Here is a 13437-nt window from a genome sequence, read left to right as displayed (position 1 = left end):
CGAAGATCTTTCTCCAGCTGCTTGTTAGTTGGAGGACATGTTCATTCTGGATCTTCTCAATTGGCAAGCTACAATCCTAAATGCTCTGGTTAAGCAAAGTAATGCAATGAGACAGCCCTAAGGAACATGCAGCCGTAACGAAACCTGCATCTACACTGCATGAAGATAAAGAGAACACATTTTCCCCATGTTCTGTGTTGCTAAGGTGCTCTTTGTTAGCTCAAAGACACAAGTGACACTTCTGGGTCATTCTTCCTCTGTTCAGTATGCAGTCATCTCAGCCTGCAGGACTCAGCCTTCATTTGGGATTGGAAGCCTTTCACATGGCTGCTGTCTAGGGGTTCTACAAGGACAGTCTAACCAGCTAACTCAAGAAATAAAATACCTTTTCTCAAAAACAAGGACTAAACCTAAGACTTTATCACAGTATTTTTAAAATGTACCTTCTTTTATCCCTCCCTCCAGGGCACAATGATTATATTTGTCCAGCGACAAACCAATGTACAATAGATAAAAACAGACGCAAAAGTTGCCAGGCCTGCCGACTCCGGAAATGTTATGAAGTAGGGATGATGAAATGTGGTAAGTTCTTTGCTCCTTTGGGCATTTTCTCTTATAGGGTTTCTCATATAAAATTTTGCTTGAATTCCAAAGCAGATGCACACTGTGATTGAGAACCTCAGTCATGCACGTGCAAATTCCATGAACGTCAGTAGTAGGTAGATCTGAAGTTTTGTTTGATTACTGAAGCTCAGCTTCATCCTAATTTGGATGAGAAAAATAATTTGGTGAAGAACTCATCCCAGCAAATTTTTATCAGTACTTTAAGCTACTGTGCTAACTTCCCAGTTAGAACAACTTTCCCAACTTCTTTCCTCCAGATGTGTGAGATTCCAGGTTCCAGAATTGCCTGGGAGTTTAGCTGTTAATCATTTAGACAGTAAATTCTAATTGCAACAAAACATCTAGGAAAATATTAAGTGGTTAGACTATGACAGAGGCATGAATGGAAGTCTTCCATAAACTGTTTCCTGTGAGACTTTAAAGAGGGTAGTTGAAGATAATATTGAGTTTCAAATTCTCATGACTTCTTCTCTCCTGTTTTTCAACAAGTCCATTCAGAGATATGCAATAATATTGCAATAATCTATGGGTTGAGTGTCCTTCTTTGAGCTATTTGAGTTAGTGTAAGTACCCAACTCACATGCATTTACTATGATGTTGCTTTTTGCCTTCTGCCCACAGAAAGACCCACTTGGAGATAACTGACTGTGCAGACTTAAAAGGACTCCTTGATTTGTCAAATATCAATAGATTATGTGATTCCTGCTAGTATTTTTGCCCAGACTGTAGCCTTGGCCACATTTTTATTACCATACTGAATTAACATCTAAGCAAAGTATTCTAGGGAGTGAATGGTAATTTGTGATCTGTGAAATTTTTGGTTGATGCAATAAGCCTGATTTGATACACATCTTATCTTATCTGCTGACTTTTCCAGAGACTTGTAATGTGTACATGAGACATGTAATGAAAAAATACCTTTCTTACTTTCTTATCTCTATTTTGTTCTGGTACTGTGAAGCCTCTTAAAACATCTTACAGTTTTAACATCACAGTTCCATGACAGCTAAGAAAATTTAGTGGAAAAAAAATCAGTGAAAAATTGAGCCTCAGAAAAAAAATCAATGAAAAGGGTTTAGCAATGCATGTAAATACAGATGCCAATAAAAGTTGCAAAATTTTTATTTTCAGCAGTACTCCAAAAATGATACACTTAATCCAGGGTCCTGATGATTTTCATTTGAAATTATGGCATTTACTATATAGCCTGGATTTCATTTCTACTTTCCCATTAGAACAATAGTGGCCTAACATACACGCTTCATCTCCAAACATCCAACAATCCTTCTGCATCAATGAGCATTTTATGTGTAGACTGGCGACCCCCAGGGGGAGAGCCTTCTCTGTAGGGGCCCCTGCCCTCTGGAATGAATTACCCCCGGACATACGAAGGATCCCCGACCTCCGCGCCTTCCGTCGTGCAGTGAAGATCCTGTTATTCCAGCAAGCTGCTCTGATGGGATAAATGATTTTAATTGGGTTTTAATGGGGTTTTAAAATTGGTTTTATAATGAGAGTTTTAAATTCGACCTATGATTTAATTATTTTAATCTGCTTTTAAATTCTATTTTGTACATTGTTTTTATTATGGCTGTTCACCGCCCTGAGTCCTTCGGGAGAAGGGCGGTATATAAATAAAATAAAATAAAATAAAATAAAATAAAATAAAATAAATAAATAAATAAATGTGTTGAGCATTAAGGACTGCTGCAGAGAGTTTTAAAGCATACCAGCATTCAATGATTAGGCACAATAATAAGGCGTTACTACAGGTCTGCAATTGTCAACAATTTTGATTAAATGTATTTACAGCTGTCCCTTTCAGGATCTGTAGAGACAGCCATGCATCCCAGGTGTTGGTAGTGGAGTCTGCATATATTTTGGGGGAATTGACACTTCCACACTTTCTGTATTCATGCTAAATCTTTGCAGGGAATAGAGGCTTTAAATAGTAGCTAGGAAGCGTTTTCCCAACTGTTTTAGTAATAGTATGATGTTCCTATCCTGTCCTATATTTTCCTCCAAAAGCTACTTGATACTGCCACAGATGGCCTGGCACAATAATGAAGTTGTCCATATATAAATGTGTACAGAATGTACGTACTTAGGGACTATGAGTTCATTGGTTGGTGGAGAGGAGGAACTGTTTAGCATATTCAAAGGATTCCTTCATAAAGCAATACGATTGGGCATCTCATATCTTTCCAGAATATGCATGTAGATAGTACAATTTTTAAATGATTTTTTAAAATATAGTTGCTTCTTTTCCTCACAATTGTGAATTATGTTTTCATTCCAACTTTGATTACATTCTGGTCAGGACATCAATAGCAGCCAATGAACTGCTATTATTTAACACAAAATGTTTATGTGCAAACCACTGTTTGAAATATTGAAAACATATAAATAGATATTTGGAACCATAATAAAATGATAAAGAATTTAAGTGATGAATGACAAGGCATCTTCCTATGCTTACTCTTTTTTTTCAATAAACAAACAAAGCAAAACAAAACCCAAGCACAAGTAACCAAGCCAAGTGTACAATAAATTTGCATAATCTTCATTTTGTTTAATTACTCTATTAACTACTATACTCACCAGCCCAAACTAGTACCTGTTCAAATGACTGGCTGGAGAACATGGTAGTTGTAATCCATCATAATATCTGAATATATGTAGTGCTTGTTAAATATTCTGGTTTATTATATTACATAACTGAATTGCTAATTCTTGCAAAATCCTGGTAGGTTTGGAAGATGAATATACCTAAACTCAGATCAAATCATTTCTTGATACTTTATTTTATTAATCTCTCAAGATTTAAATATTCTGGTTGTAATATGCATTTTTGATCATACAGTATACATACATTCATTTTTTATTTTATTCATGTAAGTGTACAATAAATCATTTGAGAGAGAAGGTTTATATTTTTTCAAAATACAAGAATGGTTTCCTAAATTTCTGAGTAACAGAATGCAGGGCAATTTTTAAAAGTAAAATATTACTAACATTGTGCATTGCAGATGAATTTTTTAAGCTTTTAATATGTTTTCCATGAAGAAAACAGTGTCTTACTTATTAGGAGTCTTGCCCATAAGTTCAGCCATTATCTTTTTATTCTGGGAGAGAAGAATGGAATATACATGCATGCATATATACATTGAAATAAAAGCTAAGTTATCTCAGCCTAACTATGCAGATTATTTGCAGGACAACTGTACAGTAGTATGTCAGCTTTGATTTCAGGTTGCTTAGATAAAAATAAGCATATCTGAACAGCAGAAGGGACCAAATGCTCACCCTGATCACTTAAAAGGAAAACCTTCTATTGTTCAACATGCATCTGTTAATTCAAAATAAATCAGCATTAACAATACACTGAGCTGGGGTGTGAAGTTAGAACTATTTTCTGCCCTCATAATCATGAAGGTAAGAATCTCATACTTATTCAACATGGTTTGGTCAGGTTACATTACAATTTCAATCAAAACAACACAGTAATTCACCAACCCATATGTGACATTTATGACTGGGTATTTAGCCAATGGCTGAGCATTGATCATTGTTGAACAAATATAAAATGAGTGATTTCCCAAAAAGAAAATTCCATTGAATAAGTTTAGAATTTCACTGTTCATTCTGAGTGAGATCTTGCAAATTATAGCGATCTCGAGTTTTCCATAGTCAACCAAAGTAAACTATAAATAACCAAATAGAGGCCCTTATAATATTGTGCAGTTCCTTTTGAGAAGACATGAATCATAACAATAAAACTGAGAAATAACAATATCTGCATGAGATGAAAAAGGAAGAGAAAGTTGAAATTAGCCACTTTCCCAACTGGATACCCTCCTGATATGTAAGAATACAGTTCTGTTAACACCAGCTGCCTGCAATTACTGCAAGTTCAAATCTCACCAGGCTCAAGGTTGACTCAGCCTTCCATCCTTTCGAGGTAGATAAAATGAGGACCCAGTTTGTGGGGGCAATAAGCTGACTTTGTATAAAAAAGAACATAAATAAATAAATAAATAAATAAATAAATAAATAAATAAATAAATAAATAAATAAATAAAGTTTCCATCATCCTCAAATGGCCTACTTGGAGAAGGCTGATCTCTGCACGATTTCAATTCTTCCGGTATATGAAGTTGGAATGATGAAACTTATGATGACCCAGTTATGAAATTAGTGTGCAATGTTTAGCGAGGTTTACTATCATCTTAAATATTATATTTGGATTGTTGTAAGTATAAAACAGGAAGCTTTATAGCTTTAATTCTAACTTCTGTGGACCTCACTCCATATTTAAGAGGTCTCTAAGTTGTGAGTGAGTGAGTGAGTGCACCGGCGTGCCTGTCATCCCTGTCACATTTTGATTTTCTAGTTTTCTTTGTTCAAATTTTCTTGGACAAATAAATAAAAAAAATAAAAAGGAGATGCCCTTCTTTAGAGAAAAGGCTAGATATGAATACAAGTATTAACCCTCACAACTTCAACCTTAAACTGTCTAACGTGGACCTCACCCCATTCCTAAGAGATCCGTAAAGGGGGTGTGCACAAGCGCACCAGCGTGCCTACCTTCCCTGTCCCTATTTATTTGTATTCATTTCCTTCGTTCATGTCCATGTTCATATTTATACCTGCTATCTTGTACTTGTTTGCCAAACTAATAATAAAATAAATAAATAAAAATTAAGAGCCCCAGTGGCGCAGTGGTTAAAGTGCAGTACTGCAAGCTACTTCTGCTGACTGCCGGCTGCCTGCAATTTGGCAGTTCGGATCTCACCAGACTCAAGGTTGACTTAGTCTTCCATCCTTCTGAGGTGGGTAAAATGAAGACCCAGATTGTTGGGGGGCAATATGCTGACTCTGTAAACCACTTAGAGAAGCCTGTAAAGCACTGTAAAGCGATATATAAGTCTAAGTGCTATTGCTATTAGAATTGTTGAGTAAATCCTTGCTACTCATAGATATAATTTCTTGTTCATCTTTGAATTACACATCTCCTCTGACTTAAGAAGGTGATGCTCCTGTATTTGCAAAAATGTAGAACACAGTGTTGTCTCAATGTGAATTAGGAAGTAGACAATTAGGAGATAGACAGGTAAGAGAGGCCAAACATGTAAGAAGGACTAGAATCAGATTTTCCAACCTTGGCAACTTTAAGACATATGGACTTCAGCTACCAGAATTCCCCAGCTTCAGCAGTTTTAATGTCTGCAATTGATGTCTATTTGCTTATTCTTTATTTATTATTCTTTATTAAATTTATTTTCTGCCCATCTCACCACGAAGTGACTCTTATACTATATTTTGCTTGTATGTTTATATCTAAAAGAAATAATTCAAAAATAAGGCTCTGGTGTTCATTAATCCATCTGATAATGTAGCTCTGTAATATATCCCTAGAACTTTTCACTGCTATTATAAGGGGAAAAAAATAATATAATAGTCTGAGAACCTATGATCAAATATTTAAACAGAAAATGGTATGAATAATTTTAGATTTGAGAACAAGTGAAACAGGACCAGTGATTGCTTCCATTGAAGCTTTAAATAGATCTAATGCACAGTATTCTTTTAAGGCTTAACAGTTTTAAATCACCAATATGCCCTGTACTGGCTGAAATTAGCCTTTCGCTCTTGAAAATGGAAATTGGCCATGGAACGCTAGTGTGCCAAAGGACTGTGGCAGGAGATCCATGGTTCTGTCAATGAAAGTGGTTATGTGAAAAATGGCAAATGGGACTGGCACAAAAATGTTATTGCTTTTAAAAGGGAAACGAGAAGCTTAGTTACTTTCTTTGAGTAATCTTTGTCTATGTTTCTGCAAAGATAATGGGCCAAACTAGTTATGGATCTCAGTCTGAAATGGAATGGGCATTGAAAACCTTACACATTTTGTGGTGGTGTTGAGACTGTCTAAAATTTACCTTAATATGGAGCAAAGGATTTATTGTTTTTAAGTAGTCAGTTATTTGTTTTTCCCAGAAATATACTGGTGGGAGCTTGTTAAATTTTTGTGGCTTACCTGAATCTTGTTAGGAGAAAAAAACAATCTAATGTTGTGATCATGTAAAATAATTTAATGTTGTGATTGTGAATGATAGTGATACAATGTGGACAGGGGCACTGGACAAGAATCTTCTCACAGGACCTAGTTCTGTTTCTGAGTTCACACATCTTGCTGCATAACCATAATGTGATTCATTTGATTTTGTCTTCCATAAATGAATTCAGTCATTGTAGTTTGGAACCAGACTTTTTGATTGAGTAAGATGTAGCCACTCAGCCAAGTGGGCTTTATTCAGTAAACATAGTTAAGCAAACTTGATTTTGCACAATGGAGGAAATCAATCATCAACCAACTCCAACCAACTAAGGCTAGCGAGACAACTTTGCTCATAGATCTGAATTATATTCTATCAACAGCTAAAATGACTATAAGTTCCAGTGGACATATTGAGAACACCAGATTTATGCATGCTTTGAGTATGTATTTTCAGTCCTATGGCCCCTTGTGTAAGGGATGTAAAGTTACTACCAGGAATCCTTCTATTGATTCAGGGATATATAAATGCAGTAATAAATTGCAATGTCTGCTCCAAAATGGATGATAGAGATAAAAGTGGGCTATAATCTAAAGAATATATGTTTTTATTGGGCTGAATTCTGTAATTTGGTTTTGTATTGAGAATAGTTTGGAAAAAATAATAAAGAAATAGTTTCATCTTGAGAACTTTTGTCACACCAGTGGATTCTTGAAAATTAAAAGTGGGACATTGACAATAATCCACAATTTTGAATATGGGTAGGAGAGGAACAAAATCAATACAACATGTAAAAAAAGAAAATAAACCCAGTGCCTCAGATTCAAGAGTACAATTTAAGGAAGAGATCAGAGGTGAGTTTCAGCAGGTTCTGACCAGTTCTGGAGAACTGGTAGCAGAAATTTTGAGTTTGGAGAACCGGTAAATGCCACCTTTGACTGGCCCCACCCCCATCTATTCTCTGCCTCCTGAGTCCCAGTTGATCAGGAGGAAATGGGGATTTTGCAGTAACCTTCCCCTGCCACACCTACCAAGCCACACCCACAGAACCGGTAGTAAAAAAATTTTGAATCCCACCACTGGAAGAGATGATACATTTATTTAGAAGCCTTGAGAAACCGAGGCATACTTCCTCTCAAATCTGTCCTCCCAGAAACTCCGGGTGTTTTTTTGCCCACAACTTGTCTTACTTTTTTCAGTGCTGGCTGGGTGCTCCTTTTGCATCGTTGGAAGAACTGAGAGGATGCGGAGTCCCAGCGCTTCAGCTTCTGAATCTCTTTTGTCAACTTTCTGATATTGACACCAGAATGAGCTGGGATGGACAGAATCATTTATTCAGGAAGAGAGGAGGTACTTCCTCTTTTTTTGCCTATATAATGTCCATTTTCAAGACATCTAGATTAGGTAGAGGAAAGCTGCGGGGGGATGGAAAGTTGCTTTAATTTGGGATGGATATGCGCTTGTTTCCCACCTAGGTTTAAGAATCATTTAAAATCCAAATAAGTCTTTTTTTAGTTTTATTGTTGGACTGGGATTATCTCTTTTTCTTCTTACTGTCAATTTGCTTTCCTCCCCGCTGCCACTCTTTAGACAGTTTTCAACTGCCTTCCCCAATCTTGTGCTATTAGTATTTGAGAAAGTTCACTTTTCATAATTAATCCCCATTGAGTATGATCAAGAGTAGCCAGCTGGTTTCATATGGAAGACAACATTTGCAGAAGCCTGGATTAAAGGACCCCGAGGGTCATTCACCCACTAGGACAGTGAGATAGACATACCAGTAATTGGGTGAGATCATTTCTGGTGCTAACTCTGCACAATGCAATGTGTCTTTCTGTTTTTCTTATTTTATTGATGAGGATGGCAATACAGCATGTGCAAATGAACTAGGCACTGATTTCTTATATATGTTAGTATCTACATGTGTAGGTATGTGTCCGTTCAATTTTTCATTGTTAAAAAATGAAACTTGACTCTCAAAATGGCAGGAATATTATTTAGTATGTATCATAGTTTGGCAGCATCAGAGATGGGGTTCAGCAGGTTCTGACCAGTTCTGGAGAACCGGTAAGGAAAATTTTGAGTAGTTTGGAGAACCGGTAGTAAAAATTCTGACTGGCCCCACCCCCATCTATTCCCTGTCTTCCAAGTCCCAGCTGATTGGGAGTAAATGGGGATTTTGCAGCATCCTTCCCCTGGAGTGGGGCGGGAACGGAGATTTTACAGTATCCTTCTCCTGCCATGCCCACCAAGCCACACCCACAGAACCGGTAGTAAAAAAAAATTGAAATGCACCACTGGGCAGCATATTATATTCCAGAAGAAAATAGTTTCAGTTCTATGAATTATTTAATAGGCAACCAATTTATACAAACTGCCAAAAGTTTTCTTTTTTTGCATGTTGTAATCATGTGAATGTTTCCACCACCAATTTCTTTAGCTAAATAAATACCACCTAGGTTTAGAATTTATGAAAGGAAAAAATAATTCCAGAGAACCAACAGTCTGTAGAGATTGTCAGTTATCCAGGTCATGGTTGTCCCAAAGGTGCTTTTTCAGGAGGCAACTGGACTTTGTTTTTTCTTTTGAAGACGTTTTGCTTCTCAACCAAGAAGCTTCTTCAGCTCTGACAGGATAGTGGGGAATGGAAGGATTTATATCCCTTGCAGACAGCGGCTCATCTGCATAACAAGAAAGCCCAGTTGCCTCCTGAAAAAGCACCTTTGGGACAGAGAACCAACAATTAAAAAAAATTCATACATTTTGATTATTTACATGAAAAAGAGATTAATAAAATTGCTAGTCATTAATATCTTTTGGTGAGTGTGAACTAGGGTTTGGACTGAAGATGATGTATTTTATAGATGCTTTCGTCTGTTGCAACTCTTAGGATCTTACTAATTTTCATTTTTGGTTTAAAAGGGGGGTAATTTCTGGTTGTTATTGTTGTTGAAGGAAGTTTGAAACTAATAATTATGGAACATGTGTTTTGTTTATGTTCCAGAAGGAAAGGGAATATGGGCTGAACATATGCAAACATCTGTAAGAAGTGTCATCTTTGTTATGAGGGTGACAGTGCATAGTGGGCAAACCATTCTTCTGAATTCTGCTTTCATGAATTTGGTTGCAAACCAGATTGCAGAACTGTGTGGAAATTTGCTTTCCCCCCAATATATATTTTATATTTTCCAAGTAAAAAAACTGATACACAAGTGGAAGTATTAGAGAACAGTTTACAGAAAAATCCATGTGAATTTCCTCAACATGCACATATTGATCTGGATCTGGAATGAAATAAATTCATGGCTGGAACAAAATATTGAGAAAAATAAAAATTGGCAAATTCCTCCATTCCCAGAAACACAGTGTTCTCAGTTTTTAAGTAGATAAGATTTCAGTGATGTTTTGCTGTGTTTGATTGGTATTTCTGAGTAATAATATCTGCATTATTCTTTCTATTTGAGAGTGTGCGGTTTCCTAGGTTTTCTGTTGGATTTGGACTAAGAGATTTTCCCCCCCTTGCTTTGTAAAATTTAAAATGGCAAGGTATGATGAAAAAGAAAGGAACATTTAAACAATCAGGAGAATCATACACGATAGCCTTTGCCAAATTGATACCCTCAAGATGCATCAGGCTATAATTTCTTGAATAGCTGGATACTGTGGTCTATGCTGTCTGGAACTGCTAAGGACTGCAATCCAGTACTGCAGGAGAGGACCAGTACTGATTAACAGATTAATAGAGTTGGAAGGGAACTTGCAGGTCATCTAGTCCAACCCCCCACCCAAGCAGGAGACCCTACACCATTTCTGACAAATGGCAGTCCAATCTCTTCTTGAAAGTCTCAAGCGATGAAGCTCCCACAATTTCCAAAGGCAAGCTGTTCCACTGGTTGATTGTTCTCACTGTCAGAAAATGTCTCCTTATTTCCAGGTTAAATCTCTCCTTGTTCAGTTTCCATCCATTATTCCTTGTTTGGCCTTCAGGTGCTTTAGAAAATAGCTTGACCTCCTCCTCTCTGTGGCAGCCCTTCAAATATTGGAAGACTACTATCATGTCTCCCCTGGTCCTTCTCTTCACTAGACTAGCTATGCCCAGTTCCTGTAACCGTTCTTCATATGTTTTAGTGTCCAGTCCCCTAATCATCCTGTTTGCTCTTCTCTGCACTTTTTCTAGAGTCCCAACATCTTTTTTATAGTGTGGTGACCAAAACCAGATGCAGCATTCTAGATGTGGTCTTATTAAGGCTTGATAGAGTGGTATTAGTACCTCACTTGATCTTGATTGTATCCCTCTGTTAATGCAGTTTAGGATTGCATTGGCTTTTTTGGCTACTGCTGCACATTGCTGGCTCCTATTTAGCTGGTTGTCCACTAGGACTCCAAGATCCCTCTCACAGTCACTGCTATTAAGCCTGGTTTCATCCAGTCTATATGTGTACTTTTGGTTTTTCTTGCTTAAGTGTAGGACTTTACTTTTCTCTACATTGAATTTCATTTGGGAGATGAAATTGGAGAAGACTGGGAGAATTCCTGGGAGAAGACTAAAATATAGAGAAGCATGTTGGCTGTCCAGAATCACCATTAAATCCAATTTGTGGCCCAGCATCCTAATTGATCACCCTGTAACTGGGAATGGAGAGACATTCCCTCCTGTCTCTGTCACTTCTTAACAAATAAAGGCCAACTGTGCCACCTCTGCTCTACTTGGCAGAGAGGATAAGAATGTTGTGGTCAGCATGGCTCAGGTTGTTCTTTGCATTTCAGAAGTTAAGCTGATCCCTTGGGTCAGACTGTACAAGTTCCACATTTACATTTACTTCTTTTGGGCAGAAAAGCCTTGTACACATTTAGCATGAAGTTAATTTACTGAAATTAGTTTTATTTCATAATTGTGGAAAATGTATATATGGATGTATGAGCCAGTTTGGTGTAATGGTTAAGGCATCAACTGGGAGGCTGAGAGTTCTAGACCTGCCTTAGGCATGGAACCAGACAGATGGCTTTAGGCCAGTCACTTCCCCTCAGCCCTAGGAAAGAGACAATAGCAACAGCACATAGAATAGCAATAGCACATAGACTTATATACTGCTTCATAGTGCTTTACAGCACTTTCTAAACAGTTTACAGAGTCAGAATATTGCCCTCAACAATCTGAATCTTCGTTTTATTAGCTTTGGAATGATGGAAGACTGAGTCAACCTTGAGCCAGTCAGGATTGAACTCCTAGCAGCAAGCAGAGTCAACCTGCAATACTGCATTCTAACCACTGTGCCACCGCAGCTCTTAATAACAAGCGATGTTCCCAAAACCTTGCCACAAAACCTGACACAAAGGCACTGCAGGGATTAGTCTGGGCAGTCGTCAGGGTCAAAAACTGACATAAAGGCACACATGCAGAAAATAATATTATGTGACTATACTTATTCTGTATTCCTTCCCCTTTATACTTAGTTCCAGTCAGATTACTGATACAAGACATATGCATGGGCTACTGTATGTACAAGCCATTCTCTTACAAACATGCCATTCAAAAGTTCACTTCCTTACCCTGACACAGGTTTCGTTGAAGATGCAATCTGACACAGTCTACTAGGTATTCTGTGGCTGTTCACATAGAATTTGGGGGAATGAGATCAGATTGGCCAGTCTTTAGAGTGGCTTTAGAGTGGTATGGAAACATTGTGTCTTGTCCAATCCATAAGGGCTCTCTAGCAGGACCATTTTCTAGAAAGAGTCTAGTTATTTCAAACTAGGTTCTTCATGTATCTTTCCTACTTCGTTAGTTGAGTTGAATCACAGACTGATCCAAATTAACTTTCCTCCAATGCTTGCCTCAGCAACATAATTATTGTTCTCATAGACATATTTCTACTGTATACTTTTGTGAGTCCTGATTGTCTTTTGAAGAGAGTGGCACATGCTCCTCCACGTGCAGAAGAGAAATAGTGGGCAGGCAGGGTATTTAAACTTACTTTTAGTAACAGTTCTAAGTGCTGTGATAGGTAGTTGGAGGCCAGAAGATAGTGGACCACAGGAAAGTGATGGATAAAAGCATAGACTATGATCCTCTCATACTTCTCTGCTTTTAAAACAGCTTTTCCAGTGTGCACAGCAGCAACAATGTCCCTAACTGTGAATCTTAAAAATGTGGGGCTGTTGTGTTTGAAATTCCCCTTCAGCTTCCATTTAACATCCCCCACCCCACCCCCAGTCTCCCTAGGCTTCACAGAGAGCTGCCTCATGGATGCAGTTCCAAACAAGGCTGAGGAAGATATGAGGAATGGTCTATGGCTACACACTGTTGGAATCAGAGTAAATGTCTTGGATGGAAACTCCTGCTGAGCTCCATGTAGATGCCAGGAAATATTTGTTTGCTGTCCGTAGTCAGATCAGGCAGCTAGTTTTCTGGCTACACCATATAGTATTTTGCAAAGTGAGTCACTGTTCGTAGAAAGGTTGATAAACTATGTTTGAGCTGATTCCATTTCTATTGTATTTATGGATAGCTTTAAATGCCAAGACAGAAACTGTGGTGGTATCTGTAAATTTAGCTTGATTAAGCCATGGAAACTTTGGCAGTTGGCAACTTTTTGGATTGAACATATAAATGGCAGTAGAAACTTACAAGCAGGTATTTGAAGAATCCGATCCAATTTCTCTCTCTCTCTCTCTCTCTCTCTCTCTCTCTCTCTCTCTCTGTGTGTGTGTGTGTGTGTGTGTGTGTGTGTGTGTGTGTGTGTGTGAGAGAGAG

The 13437-nt window shown here is 37.7% G+C and overlaps 1 protein-coding gene across 1 annotated transcript in view; it reads left to right on the top strand.

Annotated features, from left to right (window-relative positions):
- The window catches only part of ESR2 (estrogen receptor 2), a 68403-nt gene that overhangs the window by 29719 nt on the left and 25247 nt on the right, over window positions 1-13437 (top strand). The window contains exon 5 of the mRNA XM_034433572.2: window positions 466-582. Within this exon, the coding sequence (XP_034289463.1) occupies window positions 466-582 (117 nt within the window). The remainder of the gene's footprint in view (window positions 1-465; window positions 583-13437) is intronic.

This window comes from Pantherophis guttatus, chromosome 1, assembly GCF_059756535.1.
Source record: "Pantherophis guttatus breed Tessera chromosome 1, ASM5975653v1, whole genome shotgun sequence".
In the NCBI taxonomy this organism is placed as follows: domain Eukaryota; kingdom Metazoa; phylum Chordata; class Lepidosauria; order Squamata; family Colubridae; genus Pantherophis; species Pantherophis guttatus.
This window is presented reverse-complemented; position numbering and strand designations above follow the sequence as displayed.